The sequence below is a fragment of the Budorcas taxicolor genome, chromosome 21 (genome assembly GCF_023091745.1).
Source record: "Budorcas taxicolor isolate Tak-1 chromosome 21, Takin1.1, whole genome shotgun sequence".
NCBI classification, from domain to species: Eukaryota; Metazoa; Chordata; class Mammalia; order Artiodactyla; family Bovidae; genus Budorcas; species Budorcas taxicolor.
Window position 1 is genome coordinate 62,573,666 of NC_068930.1, and position 24,268 is coordinate 62,597,933.

Below are 24,268 nucleotides of genomic sequence, written 5' to 3' on the forward strand. Positions count from 1 at the left end.
AAACAAGATGCTGTGACTTTTCATGAGTGTCCCTACTGTGTTCTTATTTATCAGACAGGGTGCAGGGCATCTGTATAGCCAGGGGAGATGGGATATGTGCCAAGAACTCTGTAAGGATGGACACTGACATCCATGACAGGATGCCAGGTGTTTCCACTCTATTGTGACCAAAAGTGAAAGTGTTAGTTGATCAGTCACTGCTGGGAGCCAGCACAAGGAGTCCCGCCCACGACAAAGGCCATGAGGTTAAGGGGTCCAACAGGCAAAGGCGAGTCCGGCCTTAGGAATTTCTCGAGCATCTACCCCCAAACCAGAATCTGCCTGCCTTACTGCGTTGTGCTTTTTGCCTACTTTTCTGACATTATCAGGGGGCTGCCCCCCCACCACCTTTTTCTGGAAAAAGTTAGTTTAGAGCTTTTAGATAATAAGTCTCCTGGACATAGTGTTTCAATCCAAAAACCCCTCTGATGGCTTTCTAGCCTGACTACAAGACTCAGCTGTGCATGTGATTGTCTGCCTCCTCTGGACCTTGAGAGGCACAGGAAGCTTAAAACATCCTAGGAATGTAGGGGCTTCCGAGGAGTCAAAATCATTAGCATAGGACTGATTAAGGGTTTCATTTGTTGAGCCAATACTTGCTGCCAAATTTTCATATCTTTTATTTGTTGATATAGTTGGTATATAGAAAAAACAAGTAGCAACATAGATCTTTGAGTTAAGTACCTTCTTTGTTATAACCACTGTGCCTTTGTTCTACAGGGATGTAACTTTATTTAGTACTTTAAAGGTGATGCAGATTAAAGAAAAACACTACAGGGAAAATGAGGTCAACATTCATTAAGGAAGAGAGCCATAAAATGTTAACAGGCCTTTTGGCCAGAAGATAATGTAAACCACCTGAAACTCTTTGTATACGGAAAGATTTGCAGAAAGAAAGCCTGGTCTTGATAAGAATCAGGGCTGCTGACCCTGCATACCTTTGTATTATCCATTGATCTCTATGTACAAACAAAAGTATAAAAAGCTTTCCTGGAAAATAAAGGACAGGCCAGTTCCTGGAAAGACTGGATTCTCCGTGTCTTCTTTTCTTTCTTACTCTATTTTCTGGCTGATTCCCATTTGGGGCATAGAGGCTAGCTGTGTCTACTTATTTGCCTGGGCTTCTACGGCCCACGCGAGAGGGAGCCCAAGGCGAGGCACCCTCCGCTATTCAAGCGGGTGCCTGTGGCCCTACGTAGGCGGTTCAAGTCCCTTGTCTCGGGGCTTTATTGGCTTTCTATGTAAACCAAGGAATACAGCCTCTTTCCTCCTCTAAATTCCCCACTACACTATTCTTTCCTAATCTCTCTTCATATTTCTAATTAAATAGTTCTTTCCTAAGACACCGACTCCATCCCCCTTCGAATTCCCTGGATCCACAGGGGCTAGAACCCGGCAAGTCATGTCTGATTGTTTGTGGCCCAATGGATGGTAGCCGCTGACAAGGCTCCTCTGTCCATGCGATTGTCCAGGCAAGAATCCTGGAGTAGGTAGCCATTCCTTTCTTCAGTGGATCTTCAAGACCCAGGGATGGAAACTGGGTCTCCCACATTGCAGTCAGATTCTTTATGATCTGAGCCACTAAGTAGGGCAATCTTGTGGGTTTGAGCCCTTAACCCATGGGGTTAACTCTAGTTAATGTCAGAATCAAGTTAAATTGCAGGACACCCAGCTGCTATCCATAGACAACTAGAGTTTCTTGTAAAGGAATCCATACGTCTGACGTCCAAAGTGGTCTGAGTGGCCATGGTACTGAAAAACTCTGTTTTCTCACTCAGATGGTAAAAGTAATTTATGTCTGTGACATCGTAAATTACCTAGAGTTTTGCCCATACTTCCAGAGTTGCTCCAAGTACCATACGTTACAAACACAGGTACAGGGACTTCCCTGCTGGTCCAGTGTTTAAGAATCCACCTTCCAATGCAGGAGACATTGGTCAGAGAATTGGTCAATTCCTGGTCAGGGAACTAAGACCCCACATGCCCGGGACAACTGAGCCCCCAAGCTTCAACTACTGAGCCCACGTGCCCTAGAACCCATGGTCTGAGGCAAGAAAACCCACCACAGTGAGAAGCCCAAGCAGCACAACGAGAGAAAGCCTGCACAGCAATGAAACTCAGCACAGCCAGAGAGAAATAAACTAAATAATGAAAAGATACGTGCACGCAGTTACATGTAATTAAAATAGCAAGTTTGACTTTATGTGACTCTTACCACAAAAACAAAGAAACAAAAGAAAAACATAAGTACAAGTTAAAACTCCAAACGGTGTCTTCCCTTACTACTGCACGGTCAATTCCTTCTTAACAATACCTAAGGAACAGTTCCCCATGTTGACAAATATAAACCTATATAACCAAGGACAGAGCTAGGACTTAGGGGTTTGAGATTAAAGTAACTGGGGAGAGAAAACTCTAAAAAATATAATAGAGAATTACAGTCTAAAATGCCAATCGAACTAAAATGTCATTCAGAAACAAGGGAAGGCAGGAGAGGAAAGACAATTCAGAAGGAGTCTGCAGTCTTAACCAGTTACTCTTAGAATATCATACTTTTGCAAATAGTAATGATTGCAATGCTAGCATACTGCAGAATTGTTCTCAGGAATTCTCCTGGATAGAAGCAGTGCAAGTGAGGGTCCCTGAACTCAGGCTTCTTTCAGTTTTGTTCAGTTCAGTTGCTCAGTCATGTCCAACTCTTTGCGACCCCATGGACTGCAGCACACCAGGCCTCCCTGTCCATCACCAACTCCTGGAATTTACTCAAACTCATGTCCATCGAGTCAGTGATGCCTCCCAACCATCTCATCCTCTGTCGTCCCCTTCTCCTGCCTTCAATCTTTCCCAGCATCAGGGTCTTTTCCAATGAGTCAGTTCTTTGCATTAAGTGGCCAAAGTATTGGAGTTTCAGCTTCAACATCAATCCTTCCAATGAATATTCAGGACTGATCTCCTTTAGAATGGACTGGTTGGATCTCCTTGCAGTGCAAGGGACTCTCAAGAGTCTTTTCCAACACCACAGTTCAAAGCATCAATTGTTTGGCGCTCAGATTTCTTTACATTCCAGCTCTCACCGGCTTCTTTCACTAAGCGGTAAACTGGTCTTTGACTCTATCATCAGTTTCTACATAGAAATCTGTTTTATGGGGGGATATAATTATGTGTCCTTGATTTCCTCTGGTTTTAAAGGTTTACTGTCCTCAATAACAGAGAAGGCAATGGCACCCCACTCAAGTACTCTTGCCTGGCAAATCCCATGGATGGAGGAGCCTGGTGGGCTACAGTCCACAGGGTCGCACAGAGTTGGACACGACTGAGTGACTTCACTTTCACTTTTCACCTTCATGCACTGGAGAAGGAAATGGCAACCCACTTCAGTGTTCTTGCCTGGAGAATCCCAGGGATGGGGGAGCCTGGTGGGCTGCCGTCTATGGGGTCGCACAGAGTTGGAGATGACTGAAGCGACTTAGCAGCAGCAGCAGTCCTCAATAACACTGTGATAATCAATCATGTACAGATATTTTTGTGCACATATCTGACTCTTTTCTTACAATGAATTCCCAGAAAGCGTATTTCTGAATTAAGTGGAGTGAAAGCTGTTATTACACATTTCTGTTTTGCCACTTGTGACCTATGTATCAATCCACGTCCCACCCAGCAAGGCGTGAGCGTTCACTTTTCCTTGCCCCATGCAAACACTGGGTGTTTTTAGTTACTTTCTCTGGAGCAGCTGTGGAGGTTGTCCTCACTCAGCTCTGCTTCACCCTCTACTGTGAACCCCCCAGGACAGAGAGTAATGACCATATTCCCAAGCTTCTCTGGTGACATCGCTTCTGCAAAGGCCCTGGATCTTGTGTCAGGCAAGGAGACAGGGCTACTGCTTTGCCAACAAGCAGAGTAGTGAGGACTAAGTCTTCTCCAGCAGCAGTGGAGTCAGAATCCAGCTCTCACCTGGCTGAAATACATCATTTTATCTGCAGACATGACATACAAGGCAGTTTGGTCCCAGAGTGGCTGCTCAGTATCTCTGGTTCCTGATCAAGGCAGCAGTCCCAGCATCCTTAAGGCCCAGTCCTTCAGCGTTCCTCTAGAGGATGGGAAGTTCATTCCAGCCTCCGCCTTGAATCTTCTTCTCCAATCTTGGGGTGCATGGAATTCCTTGTGTAAAAAGACATTCTGCTTCAGTTAGCTGGAGTGAGTCCTGATATCTGGGGCCAAATTCTAACTGGATGATTTATGGAACACACACACACACACATACAGAGCTACTTTTTTAAAAAATTATTTTTACTCTCAGCAAGATTGAATGTTTTTTCAAATATTCATTGGTAGTAAACAATTCTCTCTTTAAGAATCGCCTCTACTAGTCTGACTTTTTTTTTTTTGGCCACATCTCAGTATGCTGAATCTTTTTTCCTAGACAAGGAATGGAACCTGTGTCCCCTGCAGTGGAAAGACAGTGTTCTAATCTCTGGATCTCCAGGAATTCCCAAGGCTGAGTTTCTTTTGAAAAAAAGAACATTATTTATTTGGCAGCGTTGGGTCTTAGCTGTGGTGCTCAGGTCTTTGTTGTTTCAGGTGGATATTTACTGGAAGCACACAGACTCTCTAGTTGAGGCCCGAGAGCTCAGTAGTTGTGGCCCTTGGGCTTGGTTACTCCTTGACATGTGGGATTTTAATTCCCTGACCAGGGGTCGAACCTGTGTTCTTTCCACTGGAGGGCAGATTCTTAACCACTGGACTATCAGGGAAGTGCCCTGAGTTCCTTGTTAAAGGCTTTAAAAATATTATTCCTTAAAACTCTCTTTACTTTGGGAATTCTAATAATGCAAAGGTTTTGTTTTCCTTTCCCCTCAGTAGATCACTTCTCCCTTACCCATGTTCACGAGTTTGTAATGTCACATGTACTCTGAAGGCACCAGTCTTTTCTGTTCCGTAAGGTGTCTTTCTAGCTACCACCTCGGTTCAGTTCAGTTCAGATGCTCAGTCGTGTTTGACTCTGTGACCCCATGAACCATAGCACGCCAGGCCTCCCTGTCCATCACCAACTTCAGAGTTTACCAAACTCATTTCCATTGAGTTGGTGATGCCATCCAGCCATCTCATCCTCTGTCATTGCCTTCTCCTCCTGCCATCAATCTTTCCCAACATCAGGGTCTTTTCCAATGAGTCAGCTCTTCACACGAGGTGGCCAAAGTATTGGAGTTTCAGGTTCAGCATCAGTCTTTCCAATGAACACCCAGGACTGATCTCTTTTAGGATGGACTGGTTGCATCCCCTTGCAGTCCAAGGGACTCTCAAGGGTCTTCTCCAACACCACAGTTCAAAAGCATTAATTCTTCGGTGCTCAGCTTTCTTCACAGTCCAACCCTCACATCCATACATGACTACTGGAAAAACCATAGCTTTGACTAGATGGACCTTTGTTGACAAAGTAATGTCTCTGCTTTTTAATATGCTGTCTAGATTGGTCATAACTTTCCTTCCAAGGAGTAAACATCTTTTAATTTCATAGAGTTTAATTTCATCTAGCTACCATCTAGTGACAGGAAATTCAGAGAAATGTATCGGCATGCTTCTGTAGGTGGCAGGTGTCCCTCATGCCTTGAATTCTCCAGGAAAGTGGAGCCATACCAAGTGACACAAAGGTGGGGCTCCTGTAAACTTTCCGCTCTCCGCCCCATGGACAGCATCTCACAGTGTCTCAGGGAAACTGCAGCAGGATTTGCTGAAATGTTTGGAATTCTTGTCCTAAAGCTTAAGCAGGGGTGCAGGTGGGGGACAGACAGCGCCCTGCCTCTGGTCCCTTCTGTCCTCCTCTGGAAGGAGGGACAAGGCCCCTATTCCCAGGACAGTCACCTGTCCCAAGCAGCGCCCTCTTCCACCTCTGATTCTGCCCCTTCTTTCATTTCCTGCCCTTTGTCCTCCCACCCCACCCCAGCTTCACACTCACCGTCACTTTCCCCTTTCTTGTCCATATTCATTCTTTCATTCAAATCATATTTACTGAGCTCCAGACCCAGGACAAGGAGGCTGACAAATCTACTCTTTTCATGAGACTTATTTCACTAGGGGTCAGGGACAGAGAGAAGCAAATGTAGTAATAGCATTTAATCTGTAAGTGCCTACGTACCTCCAAACTAAGGCACAGCAAGGGTAAATCACTCCCCGAAGGTCACAAGTAAGTGTTCCAACCCAGGCACTGGTCAGAGATCCTGCTCTTAACCACCAACCTGCACTGCCTCCTTGGTTGTTACAGATATGAGATTAGGGCTCTGTGCCATATGTCAGCCAAGGGAGGATGCTTTCTACTGTAAACTTGCCAATCATGGGGAGCAGGGAAAATAAAGTTCCTGAGAATTGCAGGTGAATTTTTATCTAAAATTGTATTCATTTAGTTACACTTGGCTGTGCTGGGTCTTTGTTGCTGTGCGTGTGCTTTCTCTACTTGCAGAAACAGGGTCTACTCTTCAGAGCAGCAAGAGTCGTGGGCAGGATTCTCGGGGCAGTGCCTTCTCTTTAGCAGAGCACGGATGTAGGCGCGAGGGCTCAGTAGTCGGGGTGCTTAGGCTTAGCAGATCCATGGCATGTGGAATCTTCCAGGAGCAGGGATCGAACTTGTGTCCATTGTCCTGCAAGTTGCACTCTTCAATGCTGAACCAGCAGGAGAGCCCGGTGAGTTGTATCAAATGGAGGACTGTGGATTTCAAACATATGCAAGAAGAGGATTCTGAGAGGGAAAGTCATGCTCCTGCCCAAAACCAGCCCATGGCCCTCAATGTCCCATTAGCAAAGTAGTGGAGAAACCACAGCTAGAAAGAGACTGACTCACTTCCTCCTTGGACTCTCGGGGTTAGTTATCATCCATGGTGGGACTATTCAGCTGCCTGGAGGCCCCAGACTCACACTGTGCCGAACTTGCCATGCTGTTCTTCGTTCCCAGACACTTACCAACCAGGATAAACAGGGACCTGGGCAGAGAGGAGGGAGGGAGCACAGGACTCCACCCACAGCATCCAGGGCTGTGGGCACTGTGACCAGAGGTGAGTGTGGGAGGGGGCTCGAGCCCACCTTTACCATGAGACTTTGGGAGCCTCGGGTTTTGTCCCGAACCAGGGTTCTCTGAAACCTCAAGACTTCGACTGGGTGGGTAGTGAGCTTCGGACAGAGATGGGGTGTTAAGAGGTAGACAGGATTCTGAAGGTCAGGGAGCCAAGCAAAGTCAAGATTAACTTCAAAACTGTTTTCTGAACAGATTAGCGGGGTGGGCTGGAAGTAGCCCACAGAGTGTCATAGCACAGAGGGCAGGGCTGGGGCAGTAGAGAGGTGCCCGTCCCCTGGTCCTTCAGAAATCAGGAGAGCACTTCTGATTTTCTCCCTCTGTCTGTGAGAAAGATAGTGGTGTCCTTGGCTGTGCATCCTGTTTCCACACGGCCGCCAGGATGACAGCTAAAACCATAGAGAGCAGAGACAGGAGCCACCTCTGAGCTCACAGGGGTAGGATGAGGTCACTCTTAAGGGTCTCCCAGACCCAGGTCATTTCCAATTAGGTAGCACACAGAGGCTGCTCTGGCTCCTGGTCAGCCGGCTGGCATAGGCGCAGGCATGGCTCCTTGCCGCGCCTGCCCTGTGCCCCCCAGCACCCAAGGCAGGTAAGTTTCATTTCTCCATTTGTGCTCCTCCCTTGATACGACAGGGCCTGGCCGTTTATGTTCTACAAGGACACACCCTCTGAGGGCAGTGTCACCTCTAAGACAGGGCCAGCCCAGGGCCAGGGCACCAAAGGCACATGCCTTAAAAATAAACCATGGCAGAATACACAGAGCCTTAAATAACAACATGACCTTTTGTCAGTGTGCACTGAACAGTGTTTACTCTATTCACATTTTGTGCACCCAATCTCCAGAACTCCTTTCACCAAACCCCAACATGAAATTCTATAAGCATTACACATAACTAGCCATTTCCTCCTCACCCCAGCTCCTGGCAGCCACAGTCCTTTCTGCCTCTATGAATCTGACCAATTTAAACTAATTTCCAAGTAAATGGAATCATGATGTATTTTTCTCTTTCTGGCTGATTTATTTCAATTAGCATAAGTTTCCCAAGGTTACAGAAATAAAAACAAAAGTAAACAAGTGGGAGCTGATTACACTTCAAAGCTTTTGCACAGCAAAGGAAACTAGACGGGAGGTGAAAAGACAACCCTCAGAATGGGAGAAGAAAATAGGAAATGAAACAACGGACAAAGGATTAATTTCCAAAATGTACAAGCAGCTCATACACCTCAATACCAGAGACACAAACAACCCAATCAAAAGTGGGAAAAAGACCTAAATAGACATTTCTCCAAAGAAGACACACCGATGGCTAACAAACACATGAAAGGATGCTCAACATCGCTCATTATTAGAGAAATGCAAATCAAAACTACAAAGAGATATCACCTCACACCAGTCAGAATGGCCATCATCAAAGAGCCGAAAAGCAGTAAATGCTGGAGAGGGTGTGGAGACAAGGGAGCGCTCTTGCAGTGTTGGTGGCAATGTGAGTTGATCCAGCCACTATGGAAGACGGTATGGAGATGCGTTAAAACACTAGGAATAAAAGCACCATGTGACCCAGCAATCCCACTCCTAGGCATATGCCCTGAGGAAACCAAAACTGAAAAAGACACTTGGATCCCATTGTTCATTGCAGCACTATTTACAATAGCCAGAACACAGAAGAAACCTAGATGTCCATCGACAGATGAATGGATAAAGAAATCTTGGTACATACACACAATGGAATATTACTCAGCCATAACAGGGCATGCATCTGTGTCAGTTCTAATGAACTGGATGAATCTAGGACCTATTATACAGAGTGAAGTAAGTCAGAAACAGGAAGATAAATATCATATTCTAACACATATATGTCAGAGAGGGCAATGGCACCCCACTCCAGTACTCTTGCCTGGCAAATCCCAGGATGGGGGAGCCTGGTGGGCTGTAGTTCATGGGGTTGCGAAGAGTTGGACACAACTCAGCGACTTTACTTTCACTTTTCACTTTCATGCATTGGAGAAGGAAATGGCAACCCATTCCAGTGTTCTTGCCTGGAGAATCCCAGGGACGGGGGAACCTGGTGGGCTGCCGTCTATGGGGTCACACAGAGTCGGACACGACTGAAGCGACTTAGCAGCAGCAGCAGCAACGCATATATGTGGAATCTAGAAAAATAGTACTGAAGAATTTATTTACAGGGCAGCAGTCGAGAAAGAGACATAGAGAATAAGCCAATGGACATGGGGATGGGGTGGGGAGGGTGAGAGGTATGGAAAGAGTAACATGGAAACTTGTTACCTTATGTAAAATAGACAGCAAACGGAAATTTGCTGTATGGCTCAGGAAACTGAATCAGGGGTTCTAGAGGAGTGGGATGTATCAACCTAGAGGAGTGCGATGGGGCAGGAGATGGGAGGGAGGTTCAGAGGGAGGGGATATATGTATACCTATGGCTGATCCAACCAGTCCCTTCTGAAGGAGATCAGCCCTGGGATTTCTTTGGAAGGAATGATGCTAAAGCTGAAACTCCAGTACTTTGGCCACTTCATGTGAAGAGTTGACTCATTGGAAAAGACTCTGATGCTGGGAGGGATTGGGGGCAGGAGGAGAAGGAGACGACAGAGGATGAGATGGCTGGATGGCATCACTGACTCGATGGACATGAGTCTGAGTGAACTCTGGGAGTTAGTGATGGACAGGGAGCAACAAGCCTAGTCTGCACCAGGCGACCCTCAAGTCTCAAGGCCGGGTAGGCATGAGATGGGCAGGGAAGAGACAAGCGTTAGGAGGGAGTAAATGAGAGCCATTCCAAGACCTCGCTTTGGAAGCAGCTGGACCTGCACTGGGTGCTGCTTTGCATAGCAGAAATAGTGAAACAGAATTAAGGGTAAAACAACTAATTCGCTATTCTTTCTTAAAGGGAAATAATTTGGTCATTTGCTTTTAGCAGATAATGTAAAATAAGTAAAATATATACACATATAATAATATATATTTACATATGTCATATATAATAAGGAATATATATATATATAAAAGTCTCAGGGGGCTCCCCTGGTAGCTCAGCTCTCCAGTACTCTTACTTGGAGACTTTCATGGACAGAGGAGCCTGGCAGGATCACAAAGAGTCAGACATGATGGAGCCACTAACTCTTCCATATATTAAGGACAAAAGAAGTAGTGTAGTAATACCACCAATTCTGTGAATGCCAGTGTGTCACCAAAGTAAGGCTCATCAAGGGTATTTCAACCCCTTAGTCGCAACTAAGGATTCCTCCCCAGGCACTGGTCAGAGATGGTGCTTTGATCATCAACCTGCTCTGCCTCCTCAGTTATTACAGATATGAGATTAGGGTTCTGTGCCATTTGTCAGCCAAGGAAAAATATTTTGTACCGTAAACTTCCATGAAACAACAGACTGGTTCCAAATAGGAAAAGGAGTACGTCAAGGCTGTATATTGTCACCCTGCTTATTTAACTTCTATGCAGAGTACATCATGAGAAACGCTGGGCTGGAAGAAACATAGGCTGGAATCAAGATTGCCGGGAGAAATAACAATAACCTCAGATATGCAGATGACACCACCCTTATGGCAGAGGGTGAAGAGGAACTAAAAAGCCTCTTGATGAAAGTGAAAGAGGAGAGTGAAAAAGTTGGCTTAAAGCTCAACATTCAGAAAATGAAGATCATGGCATCCGGTCCCATCACTCCATGGGAAATAGGTGGGGAAACAGTGGAAACAGTAGAAACAGTGTCAGACTTTATTTTTTTGGGGCTCCAAAATCACTGCAGATGGTGATTGCAGCCATGAATATAAAAGACGCTTATTCCTTGGAAGGAAAGTCATGACCAACCTAGATAGCATATTCAAAAGCAGAGGCATTACTTTGCCGACTAAGGTCCGTCTAGTCAAGGCTATGGTTTTTCCAGTAGTCATGTATGGATGTGAGAGTTTGACTGTGAAGAAGGCTGAGTGCTGAAGAATTGATGCTTTTGAACTGTGGTGTTGGAGAAGACTCTTGAGAGTCCCTTGGACTGCAAGGAGATCCAACCAGTCCATTCTGAAGGAGATCAGCCCTGGGATTTCTTTGGAAGGGCTGATGCTAAAGCTGAAACTCCAGTACTTTGGCCACTTCATGCGAAGAGTTGACTCATTGGAAAAGATTCTGATGCTAGGAGGGATTGGGGGCAGGAGGAGAAGGGGACGACAGAAGATGAGATGGCTGGATGGCATCACTGACTCAATGGATGCGACTCTGAGTGAACTCCGGTAGTTGGTTGATGGACAGGGAGGCCTGGCGTGCTACGATTCATGGGGTCGCAAAGAGTCGGACACGACTGAGTGACTGAACTGAACTGAACTGAACTGAAACCTACAAATGATGGAGGGCAGGGAAAATATAGTCCACAAGAATTGCAGGTGAGTTTTATAAAAATGTGGACTAGGGATTCCTCACATACCCAAGAAGGGGACTCTGGGATGGAAAGCCATGCTCCTGCAGAAGCTCTGCCACTCATCTGTCCCATTAGCATGCAAAGGTGAGGTCTACATGGCACCAAGCCTGGGATGAGGGTGACTCACTTCCTTCTTGGACTTTTGGGGTCAGAGGTCATCTAGGGAGGGACTATTTAGCTGGCTGGAGTTCTCAACAGCTTCACTTTGGTCAGGGCTTCACACACTACTCTTTGATCCCCAACAATACTAAGCAGGGTAAGCGGGGGCTGGGAGGTGGGGAGGGGAGGGAGCAAAGGGGCTCCACTCTCAGCCTCCCTCTCCATTTCCATTGGGACCATTGTCTCTGTGACCAGAGCTGAGTGTGGGGAGGGGGCTAGAGCCCACGTTTACCATGGGGCGTTGGGAACCTCTGGTCTTGTCTTGACCCAGGTTACTACTGAAGTCCTGAGACTTAGACCAGGTGGGCAGCGAGCAGGGGACAGAGATGGGGTGTTAGAGGTGGCCAGGATTCTGGAGATCAGGGAGCCAAGCAAAGTCATTATTAACTTCAAAACTGTGAACTGAGCAGATTAAGGGGGAGGGCTGGAATGGTAGACAGATGCCCCCCTGAAAGTCGCTCAGTCATGTCCGATTCTTTGTGACCCCAAGGACTATAGCGTCCAATGAATTCTCCAGACCAGCATACTGGAGTGGCTAGCCTTTCTTTTTCCAGGGGATCTTCCTAACCCAGGAATTGAACCCAGGTCTCCTGCATTGCGGGCAGATTCTTTACCTTCTGAGCTATCGGGGAAGCCCGAAATCAGGTGGAGCAGTTTTAACTTCTTTTCTAAAAAGACAGTGTATCCTTGGCTCCAGAACCAGTGTTCCCACATTGCCTCCAGGATGTCAGCTAGAGCCATAGAGAACGGGGAAGGCCATGCCTTGGGCCCCCTCCTGCTAGAATTGCTGCCGGAAGGTGAGTGCCCTTGGGGAAGCTCCCGAGGGTGGGTGGCCCAGAGCTTGGGGTTCCTGGGTGGGCAGCGGGGGTCTGGGTTCTGGCCTGGGGCTGCCACCAGGTGCTCTGGGCCCATCAAGCCTCTTCCCCCGGGGCCTCAGCCTCCTGCTCTGTGCAGGCAGGACCCCCAGCTCTCCACGGGTGCTGGGCCTTCCTCTCTCTGTCGTCTCCCTGGTTCACCTCCAAGCACCCTTGACACCTCTCAGCTCAGCTTCCCCTGAGGTCCCCTCCCTACATCAGAGATCCTGGGAGCTTCAGGAAAGGGTGGAGGGGGCTGTGTGGGGTCTCTGTTCCCCCAGCTGCCCTCGCCACTGTGTGCTCCCCCATTATTTCTTTCTTCCAGAGGAAGAAGAACTTTCCGAGTCAAGCAACCAGGCCTCCTATGGCTCTTCTCCTGGGAAGCCACCAAAGGGACCACATCAGGGACCAGATGACTTTGGCTCTGACCCCAGAGATCCACCCAATTTCTACCATTATGCAGGTAATGTATCTCTGAGGACCAATCCACAGATCCTCACCCCACACTCACTGGTCAGCTCAACCTGCTAAGTTGTCAGTGTAAGGACAGTCTTCCTGATGGAATCTCTCTGACACACTGTCAGGAAAAAGCCACAGTGTACAGGAGATGAAATAAATGACACTCTAGAATCAAAAGGACCACACTTCAGGGTTTAGCTCTGCCTCTGACTTGCTGAGTGACCCAGAGCCAGTCACTTGCCCTCTCTGAGCTTTTATAGGTTTGTTTTTAAGCACAGGTGTAGGATGAGGTCACTCTTAGGGGTCTCTCAGAACCAGGTCACCTCCAATTAGGTGGGTCACAGGTGCTGCTCAGGTTAGATGCCTGACAGCCACCTGGCATAGGCTTGGGCACGGCTCTTTGCCAGTTTAAGGTCACTGCCCATGATTTCCTGTTGCCCCACAGCACCCAAGGCAGATAAGTTTCATTTCTCTATTTGTGCTCCTCCCTCGATACCCGAGGGCCAGGTCACCAATGTCCTCCCAGAACACACCCTCCAAGGGCAGAGTCACCTCTAATGTCGGGCCAGCCTAGGGCCACGGCAGCAAAAGTCACAGCGTTTTTTTAAAGTCGTTTCAGAATATACATAGCATGAAATTTACCAAAACAACTGGGCTTCCCTGGTGGCTCATCTGTTAAAGAATCTGTCTGCGATGCGGGAGACCTCGGATCGATCCATGGGTTGGGAAGATCGCCTGAAGAAGGGAGTGGCTGCCCGCTCCAGTATTCCTGCCTGAAGAATTCCATGGGCAGAGGAGCCTGGTGGGCGACAATTCATGCAGTCAGAAAGAGTACACTGGACTGAGTGACTAACAAACCGTTTTGTGTTCACAACTGAATTGTTGGTTTGTGTTGTCCGGTCACTAAGTTGTGTCTGACTCTGCAATCCCATGGACTGCAGCACGCCAGGCTTCCCTGTCCTTCACTATCTCCCAGAGTTTGCTCAAACTCACGTTCATTGAGTCGGTAATGCCAGCCAACCATCTCATCCTCTGTCACCCCCTTCTCCTGCCCTCAATCTTTCACAGCATCAGGGTCGTTTCCAGTGAGTCGGCTCTTGAACAGTGGTAACCATATTCGTGCTACTGTGCCTCCCATCTGCAGAACTCTTTTCATCTCCTCATACTGGACCTCAATTAGACATTAACTATTGATTTCCTCCTGCCTCTTCCTGGCAACCACAGCTCCTTCTGTCTCTTTGCTCAACTAATCTAATCTAATCTCCATGTGAGTGGAATCATACAGCATCTGTTATTTTCTGACAGGTCTATTTTAGTTAGCATAAGGTTCCCCAGGTTCCTCATGTGTCAGAAGTTCCTATTTAAAGTTGAATGATATCCTCTCGGGCATCTATACCACGTGGTAATGATCCATGCATCCACTCATCGACACTTAGTTTGCTTCCTCTTGGCAACTGTGATTACTGCTGCTATGAACGTGGAGTACAAATATCTCAAGACCCTGTTTTCAATTTCTTTGGATCTATATCCAGAAATGGGATTGCTGGATTATATGGTTTTCTATCTTAAATTTTTTTCAGGAACTGTCACTGTTTTCCATGTTTGTTGCACCATTTCATATTCCTACCAACAATGCACAAATGTTCCAGTTTCTCCACACCCTAACCAACACTTGTTATTTTCCAGCTTTGTTTTTGTAATATAGTGGCTTTCCTGGTGGGTGTGGAGTGATTTCTCATTGCAGTTTTGATTTGAATTTCCTAATGGTTGCTGATATTAAGTATATTTTTCTATTCTTGTTGGCCATTTGTGTATCTTTAGGGAAATGTCTATTCTGATTCTTTGCCCATATTTTCTTTCTTTCTTTCTTTTTGTCTGTGCTGCGCCTTCATTGCTGCATGTGGGCTTTCTCCAGTTGCGCTGCACACGTGCCCACTTTTAAATCAAATTATTTTAAATCAAGTTTTCTGTTGCTGGAGGAATTCCTTATACTATATCCTGAATATGAACCTCTAAACAGATATATGTTTTGCCAATATTTTCTACCATTCTGTAGGCTGCCTTTTCCCTCTGTTGACTGTGCCCTATCTTAGTGAATTAGGGCTGCTATAACAAAATGTGGTAAATCGGATGGCTTAAAAAGAACAGAAACTTATTTTTCACAGTTCTGGAGGCTGGGAAATCATGTTCTAGGCACCAGTGGACTCTGTGTGATGAGAGCTCACATCCTAGAACAACCATCTTTCCGCATTAACCTCCCATGTTGGGAGGAAAAGAGGAACTCTCTTGGATCTCTTTTATAAGGAAACTGACCTCAATCAGGAGGGCTCTGCCTGCACGTCTTAATCAGCTCCCATAGGGCCACCTCCTAACATCATCATTGGGCATTAGGTTTCACTATAACATTTTTGGGGGACACAAACATTCAGACCATAGCATGACTCAGGATGCCCAAAGGTGCACTTTGGATTAGTACTTCTTTCTTTGAACTCCTACTTCGGTGCCTCCTTGGTCCCAAGCCTGTGCCTGGCACAGGAGAAAGCAACAGTGAATGAGGCTTCCCTTGACCCGAAAGAACTCAAAATCCAGCAGAGATTTCAGAGAACCGTATTGCCTTGTGGGAAATTTTATGGCAGCAGGAGCACAACTAATTCACACTCGGGAGTCTACAGGTGAAGGTGGCTGAGGAAGACTGGGAACGTGTGCTCAGGGCAGGTTCTGGAAGATGTGTTGGGTAGCAGAGTCCTTAAAAATGTGCCTGGATTTGGCCAGCAAAAGACTGAACATCAGGAGGCAGGGAGGCGGCTTCTATTAATTCCCTAGGATTGAAGCAGAAGCCTGATCTTGCAGGGACCCCCTCATGCTCATGGAACAGGTGGACTTTAACTTATGGGCCACAGGGAGCAAGGAGGGGATTTAACACCTTCATTCTTCTTCCCTGTACCCAGCAGCCAACATCCTCTGTATTGTTCCCATCCCTGATCTTGGACAACAGGAGGTGATGGTGACTAGGATGGCAGGGGTAGAGCCAGAAACAGATTGGAGAGATGCAGCCACAAGGCAGAGATTGGCACCAACAGCTAGACAACGATGCTAGAGAGATAAGGAAGGGTCCTCCCCTAGAGCCTTCAGGGAAAGCCTGGCTCTGTTTACCCTTTGATCTTGGATCTCTGACTGGGAGAAAACAGGAGAGAATTAGCACAGTTCATGGTAATTCCTTCCTGCAGCCTCAGGAAACTGACACGGGCATGCGCTTTTATAAGCTGAAGATTTGTAACAACTTAAGAGTTGGCAGGTGGAGGTTCACATTTTTAGCAATGAAGTATTTTTAAATTAAGGTATGCACATTGCCTTTTTAGACATAAGGCTATTGCACCTTAGCAGACAAGGGTATAGTCTAGTTATACATAAATATAACTTGTATATAGACATAACTTTTATATGCACTAATAGCCAAAAAGTTCACATGATATTCCTTTTACTTTGGTGATCTGTAACCCGATTGACAGTATCGCCGAGGTGTGCCTGGACAGAGATTGAAAATCTCATTGTGTTTGATGAAATGGTGAAGGCTGTGTTAGTGTCAGAATCTGTAAAAGGAGGAGGTGAGAGTCTCCACGTGAGCGCTGGTCATTGATCATAGAGAGGGATTTTTCGCTGGTGACCGGGTCTAGGGCAGCACTGTCTGGGAGCCCTCTCTGTGATGGTAAGCGTGTTCCTTGTGTGATCCAGTATGGTAGATGACCACTGGCCAGATGCAACTATTGGGCACTTGAGCAGTGGTCCATGCAACTCAGGAACTGAGTTTTAAGTTTTATTTCATCTGAACTAACTAAGATTTACCTTGCACACATGGGTAGTTGTTCCCATAGTGGTGAGCGTGGGCTAGGGCACTAGTCCTCAACCTTTTTGGCGCCAGGATCAGTTTCAGGAAAGATACAGGCAGGGAGGGGGAGGATGGTTTGGGGATGATTCAAGCACATTGTGTTTATCATGCACTTTATTCATATTATTATTGGGTTGTGATATATAATGAAATCATTATACAACTCACCATAATGCAGAATCAATGGGAGCCCTGAGCACGTTTTCCTGCAACTAGATGGTCCCATCTGAGGATGCCAGGAGACAAGGACACCTGAAGTGTCTTACTTATGTCCAGTCTACCCTGTCATCTTTTGGTTACTGTTACTGCAGAAAACCCTGCTTCACAAAGATAGGCTGTCGGAAACAGAAGCAGGCTTTTCAGTGCTTTTGTGGCAATCTCAAGCTATTCTGCCTTGATTTTAATCTAGAACATATGGAGATTTGAAGTCATCTCAAACATACTTTCAAGGGCACTGTGGTTTGTGATCTCAAGCAGTTAATTCTCTTCTAGCAGGCACACAGTCAGTTCACCTGGCTTATGCACAAATGGGTCAGGGATCCATTCCTTCCCAGTTCAGGGGTCTTCTGTGGTTGAGAAGTAATGCTCAAATGCTGTTGGAAGCTGAAATAAGTGGACATGCACCAGTTGGGTGGAAAAGGCGATGGCACCCCACTCCAGCACTCTTGCCGGAAAATCTCATGGGTGGAGGAGCCGGTGGGCTGCAGTCCATGGGGTTGCGAAGAGTCAGACATGACTGAGCGACTTCCCTTTCACTTTTCACTTTCATGCATTGGAGAAGGAAATGGCAACCCACTCCAGTGTTCTTGCCTGGAGAATCCCAGGGACAGGGGATCCTGGTGGGCTGCCGTCTATGGAGTCACACAGAGTCGGACACGACTGAAGTGACTTAGCGGCAGCAGCACCAACTGGGAGAAAGACGACCCTGACCGAGCCTCTTTCCAAATCTCTGCTAATATTTGAAACATGTTAAAATTCCCAGTGTTCATTCCTCGCCTGCATAATTCCAGTTTGGCTCTAAATGCAGCCGCTTTACCTGGTGATGTGAACAGCTGTCATTCCCCGCTGAAGTGTCAGACTGAGTTCCCTGAGCAAGTTGAGTGTGTCACACAAGTAAGGATGTTTTTCGACACCTTCTGTGTCACTAAAATATGCGGCCAGTGGTGACTGCTTTTCTAAAAGAAATCCCTGGAGCAGCTCTCACAACTCAAAACTGCTGGCCAGTGATCTGCGTTTAGAGAGCTGTCTCATTTCTGTGTGTAAGAGAAGACGTTTGTGCTCTGCATCCATTTCCTCACAGAGCTGCATGAACAGATATGAGTTAAGGGCACGTACTTTTATGTGGTTGATAATTTTCATCACTTCCTGCAAACCGTTAAGTTCAGGTGACATTTTCCAGCTGGCAAACACTTCTCTGTGGATGACACAATGTGTAGACTCACATTCAGAGGTGACCACTTTGACCACTATAGTGAAAACCAGCATTCCATCCAGTCATGGCAGGCACTCCGTCCGTGCATATAGCAATGCAAAATGACCAGTTCAGCTTTCCTGATATGTAGTCATTCAGAGACTTGAATAGTTTTGTAGCTGAGGTGTTTGTCGGCAAGAAAAGGGCACGTTACACATTCTCGTGCACATCCTCCTGAAAAAATATCGCGCAAAAACAAGTTGCCTTGTGGTCAGCATCGGTAGATTCACCAACCTGGGTTGCATACCACGGTGACTCATTAATCCTTTCTAACAGTTGGCCTCAATATGCCTGCTGTTTCACACGCCAGCTTTTGAACTTCAGCCTCTCCTAAAGGGGAACACGTGCCAGCTTTTGAATTTCAGCATCTCCTAAAAGTTCATGACAAATGACCTTAGCAGCAGGCAGGATCAATTCTTCACCAAAAGTAAACAATTTCTTACATTTAGCAATGCGGTTAACCACTAACAATGATGCTCTCAGTGCAGATTCATTTGATAAAGTGAAGGCCTTCAATAATTGCTTCTGTTCTTCATGTTCACATTTTTTTTTATTTTGAAAAACCCCAAAGCCTTGTCTTTTAATGCAGGGTGCTTGGTCTCCATGTGGCAAAGCAGTTTTAAAGGTTTCAAAACTTCGTTGGGTAGCTGGTCGCCACGGATTATACAAAGCAGTATTGGAGAATGTGATCACTTGCTGCAATGAACTTGTACTTTAAGTAGCACTCTTGGTATTTTCTTTTAAATGTAGCTTTCCCTTCATTGCCCATCTTAGAGTCTTCTACAGTCTCATCATTGGGTCTTTCTCCATTTTCAAAGAAACCGTTCAGCAACATTTGCTTAAAAAAAATTTTTTTAAACTTATTTTGTCAAGGGTTAGCTTGTGGGCTTACCAAAACTGTGACTAAAACAAGTGCACAGTGCAGGAAAGAGGCAAGAATAGAAATGGCAAATAAAACAGTGAGTGGGACATGGGATTAAAATAAGTGTCGGATTCTGACTTCAAGCCTGCCACCAGATGCAGCTTAATTGGCCCTTGCCACTCACCGGTAGGGTTTTGATATGAGTCTGCAAGGTATTCATTTATTATGGACCCTGTGCAGTCAAACCTTTCTGTTTGTGATCATCTGTGTTTGCAGCCTCTCCCGAGTCCTACCATCACCACCTCAGCTGCAACTCAGAGCATCAGGCATTAGACTCTGATAAGGAGTAGGCAACATCAATCCATCCCAAACACAGTTCACGGTAGGGCTCGAGCTCTTATGAGAATCTAATGCTGCAGCTGATCTGACAGGAGGTGGAGCTCAAGTGTTCATACGAGCGAGGGGAGCGGCTGTAAAGGTTTGGTGGCTCACCTGCCACTCAACTCCTGCTGTGCGACTGGGTTCCTAACAGGCCAGGGACCAGTATCAGGGTTGGGAACCCCTGGCTTAGGGTATGACCTTGGGTGTGTGTGGCATAGGGTCCAAGATCCTTGGAAGTGAGGAGGTGAGAACTGTAAGATCCGTTTGTTGAAAACATCGTCTGTGCAGAAATGGAAACTCTCAAGACAGGTCAGGTGTCCTGATGGAGAGAGATGTTGGTGAGCCAGAAGCTACAACCTTCCAGAAATGACTGGCGGATGGAGACTGCTTTTGCAACTTCTCTCCCTTGCCTGGGGCCAAGACTCTTTTTCGTGGGGAACTCTCTGAGCTCACTCTCACAGATCCTGAAATCCCTGGAACTGTCCCAGCTGTCCAAAATCCCTAGTCCCTGCCAGACCCAAGAGCTCTGAGCAACTCAATGTGGTCCAGGCATGCTCTGTCCAGTGTGGCCGGGGGCTCCAGCCACAAGGCAGGACATGCAGAGGAAGCATGGTGCCTTCTAATGGGGGAATAAGGGATGCTTCCTGCAGAAAGTCACAAGTAGGCTGAGCCCTGCAGGATGGGGGGCTTCCACTCCAGCTGTAGCCTGGGATGGGCATAGGGTGTCTGGAAGATGAACAGACAGAACAGTCAAATATATTCCATTACAAAAAAGGAGCATGCTTTTCTTGATTTTTCTTTTTTTCAATGATACCAAAATGTGTTAAGTTCAAAGAGCAGCATGAAACCTTTTCAGGGCAGGTTCCTCTCCCCTCTGGAGCATCACAGAGCTCTGGACTCTTGTCCACCCTCCTCTGATTTCTGGAAAATCAGACTTCTCTGTAAAAGCAGAGGGAGCCACACAGGGCTGCTGTCTCCTGTGGTCCCAACTCCAGGGAACTCTTCTCACTGGGACAGCAGCAGAGACCCAGGGGAAGTCCAGCGCTGGGCACTCACAGGGGTTCTTTCTGTCTCCAGGCATGACTGCAGCTGCTGTGATTGGAGGAGGTAAGTCTCTTTGGGAAGAAGCTCAAGGCTCCATCTGCCCCTGTCCCTGGGCTCCTGGGAGCACCCTTCCTTGACCAAGTCCAAGATTGCCTTCAGCCCCAAGACCTGGGTGGGTAGGGGTGGGGTGGACTGGGAACAGAGGTTGAATTCTTGAGGTAACAAGAACCTAGCTAAGAAGGAACTGAAGGAAACCCATTCATAACACCCACTTCCAATCTCAGCTTCTCCCAAGTGCAGACTGGGATCCAGGCAAGTTGGAAGATCTGTCTGAACTCATGATTCCTCCCCAGAAAGCAGTGCCAGGGGCCCTTCCAAATGACTGTAAGGAATGTGTGAGCTGAGTTGTGTGGATTACTCAGAACTGCTCTGCCTACAACCCTCTAGTCATCCAGAAAGCCTAGTGGTTTCCTGCTGGGCCTCTGGCCAGGGTCCTCCCACACGGTGGCCAAAATTAAAGAAAATGAAACATTTCTGTCATACCAGCCACAGTCTCAAGTGCTCAGTGGCCACATGTGTCCACCGTGTGGACGGTGCAGACACAGAAGGTTCCTGGCTGCAGAAGGTTCTATGCCTGCGCTGTCTGGAGATGTAGGGACCCTGGGGGGATGCTCACTGGTGGCCTCAGGGCAGTGGACAGAAGCTTCCACCCAACACCTTTTCAGAAGAGCAGCTCTGTCCTTATACTGTGGGCCTGTGGTTGTATGAAAGACACCAGTTTCCCACCGAAAGGAGACATTTGAAGACCCCTGCTTGTTTCAACTTTATTTCATAAAGGGCAAACTAAAGCCCAGGGAGGACTGCTGAAGCTTCCAGGGTCACAGGCAAGCAGAGTCAGGAACAGGCCTGGGTTCCAGGTTCTTGGAGGAGGATGGGCTGTTGGGGTGGGCATCCACCCAGTTGTGTCCACACCTACAGCCGTCCCTTGCCTCTGGCCCTATGGTCTGAGCGAAGAGGACCCCTCACCTCACCCCCCCAGGAAGGTGTCAGGGAGGTCTGGCAAGCCTGTCCCTCGCAGCTAGCCCTGAAGTGTCTCTGCCCTTACAGTCGTGGCCGTGAGGGCTGTGCCTGAGTTGCTGGACACTGTGGGCTTCACCAGAACAGGAATCTCCCGCTCCTCCTTAGCGGCCAAGATGATGTCATCAACTGCCAGAGCCAATGGGGGCGGAGTTCCCTCTGGCAGCCTAGTCTCCAACCTCCAGTCCAAGGGTAAGGGTCTCCCCGGAAGAGGGGGAGGAGGGCTCACAAATCAGCACAAGATTGATCCAGGTGCTAAAGAAGCAGACAGGCTTCTTCCAGCTTTGTGGTCCTCAGTGTCCCACTGGTTCTTTGTGCCCCCATCACTGTTCCCTCTTCTGGTTGGGTGTGGGGTGGTGGGACGAGGGGTGTGTCACAGGAGGCCTGCACTCCTCATCAACCCTAAAAAACCTGGTTAGGTGCCCACTTCTCCCCGAGCCCAGCCCGGTGCTGTGAAGGGGAGGGGCCGCCCGTCATTTCTCAGAGGGTCTGTCCTCTCGCTGATGGACTGATCATTGAAGTTCGTGTCTCCTCTTTGGGGAGTCATGTGCAGCCGCCCCTCCCTGAGCAGATATCCTGGGGTCTCAGAAGTAGAGGAGGAAACAGGGGTGGGATGTTGGTGTCTAGGGCCTCCAGTCAGTCCTGGGGTCTCTGACACCCACAGTCTTGCGGGGGCTGCTGGGCCTGCCTGTCCTCTTGTGCTCTGACCTTCTCCTCTCCCCCAGGGGCAACTGGACTTTCCACACCAACCAACATCCTCCTGGGATCTGCTGGGGCACTTTTGGGGGCCTTGCTGTGGGATTCCTACAGCTCCTCCAGGAGGACCCAGTACTAAAGCAGAAAGAGGCTCCCATTCTGGAAATGACCCTCCAGGGCATCAGGATGTCAGTCTCCCAAATGACAAGTCCCCTGCCTCTCAAAATTCTTCAAAGAATCATAAGAAATAAAGTCGAGATGTGGTGACCTTCGATAAGTGTCCGTGCTGCGCTCCAGGCAGGGTGCGGGGCACCTACGGGGCCCTGTGGGTGTTGGGTGTAGGGCAGGAACTCTGTAGGAATGAGCACCAAGCCAGAACAGGAAGCCATGTCCTTTCCCAGTCCTGCCACTCAGTTTTGACCCTGCGAAGATTGTGTCTCTTCTTTGAGCCTCAGTTTGTTGCTCTTCAGATGGGAACTTGGACCACATGTCTTCAAAGACCTCAGCCAGAGGAGCTAACGGCTTGGCCCTGGGGTCAGTTTGAGCCTCTGACCCTCAGTTACCAAGGCCATTATTCTCAGGCAGTATTGATCCCCTCCCCTCCGGAGGGGAGGCTCTGGGTCTGGCTGTTTCATGACTCATCAGTAACACTGTCTGTCTGGCCTGGTGGCCTTTGGAGTGCTTCAGGTGGGAAGAGGATCTGCATTTCTCCAGAGAGCTCTGTCTCTGTTGTCTAGAGTTCAGTTCACTGGCCCCAAGTGAGCCTGCCCAGAACCTGCAAGGACAGACAGGTCTCCCCACCATGGGGCTCCCGAGAGGCCGGTCAATGCAGAACACTCACTTCCTGGGACCCATTGGGTGCCTGGCCCTGGATCCAGTGCCAGGCTCTGTGTGTGTTAACTTGGCACCTGCAACCTGCCTGCCCATGTGGATAACCCACAGCAGGTTCTGGAAGACCTGCTTCCACTTAAACGTGAGTCTCTGATCCCAACCTGTTGGCTCCAGGACTCCAGCCCAGGTCCCCACTCTGGCCTTCACACCTGTCTTCCCTCCTGCTCCTTCCCCACCGGGCTCTCTCCTTACGATGCTGCCTCAGCTCACTGCAGCTTCCAGCTGGCTTCAAGGGCTCCATCCCAGTCTCCTACGGCTGCAGTAGATTGGCGGGGTCCCTCTCAGCCCAGTGTGTGTAACACTGGACAAGCCTGACTCCACACTGGGTCTATTCCTTCAGCTCTAACTTCTGTTCTCTGTTGCCTGTGCTTAGTCATGCTGGCTTGCACCTTTGTAAAAGAACGTTTCCTGTAGCCTGAAATACACAGGACAGCCCATTCTCAAGGCTCTGACTCTTAATGATAGAAGACTTCTTTAAAAAGCTGCAGAATAGAGAATAACGATTGTTTAGTTGGAGGTTTATAGGAACATTGTAACCAGACCTATGGGAATAGTACCAAGAACAAAGGCACCAAGAAGATTGCAACAATCAGCCACATCCCCTCCGCTTTTAGAATAAAGGAAGCCTGAATTCTAACTCTGGGAAGATGATTTTTTGGGACACTTGACTGCCATCTTCTCAGTCTGTTGGTTTTCTGAATAAAGTCTCTTTTCATTGCCCCAGCAACCTCTCAATTTATTGACCCGTCATGTGGCAAGTAATATGAGCTTAGACTCCAAACAGGTGCAGTGTTGGTGGGCAGTTGGAGGAAAGCACAGATATAATGCCATTAAGAGACCTGTGGTCAAGGGCAGAAATGAGCACGTTCCAGTGCCCTTTCAATGTACCTGTACAGTTCATCTCACTGAGAGCTGGAATTTATTATCCCTCCCTGAGGCCGGGC

The 24,268-nt window shown here is 47.8% G+C and overlaps 1 protein-coding gene across 1 annotated transcript; it reads left to right on the forward strand.

Moving 5' to 3' along the window:
- The first annotated feature begins 11,731 nt into the window (after positions 1 to 11,731).
- Positions 11,732 to 22,572, forward strand: LOC128066581 (interferon alpha-inducible protein 27, mitochondrial-like). The gene is made up of 6 exons (XM_052659640.1): positions 11,732 to 11,800; positions 12,380 to 12,500; positions 12,883 to 13,020; positions 20,694 to 20,723; positions 21,768 to 21,929; positions 22,463 to 22,572. Exons 2-6 carry the CDS (start codon positions 12,428 to 12,430, stop codon positions 22,570 to 22,572), a joined length of 513 nt encoding a protein of 170 aa, XP_052515600.1. The 5' UTR covers positions 11,732 to 11,800; positions 12,380 to 12,427.
- The last annotated feature ends 1,696 nt before the right edge of the window (positions 22,573 to 24,268 follow it).

Coding starts and splice junctions, on each gene's coding strand:
- LOC128066581 (XM_052659640.1), top strand. CDS start 12,428: ATGTCAGCTAGAGCCATAGAGAACGGGGAAGGCCATGCCTTGGGCCCC. Junction 12,501..12,882: donor GCTAGAATTGCTGCCGGAAG/GTGAGTGCCCTT, acceptor TCTTTCTTCCAG/AGGAAGAAGAACTTTCCGAG. Junction 13,021..20,693: donor CAATTTCTACCATTATGCAG/GTAATGTATCTC, acceptor TTCTGTCTCCAG/GCATGACTGCAGCTGCTGTG.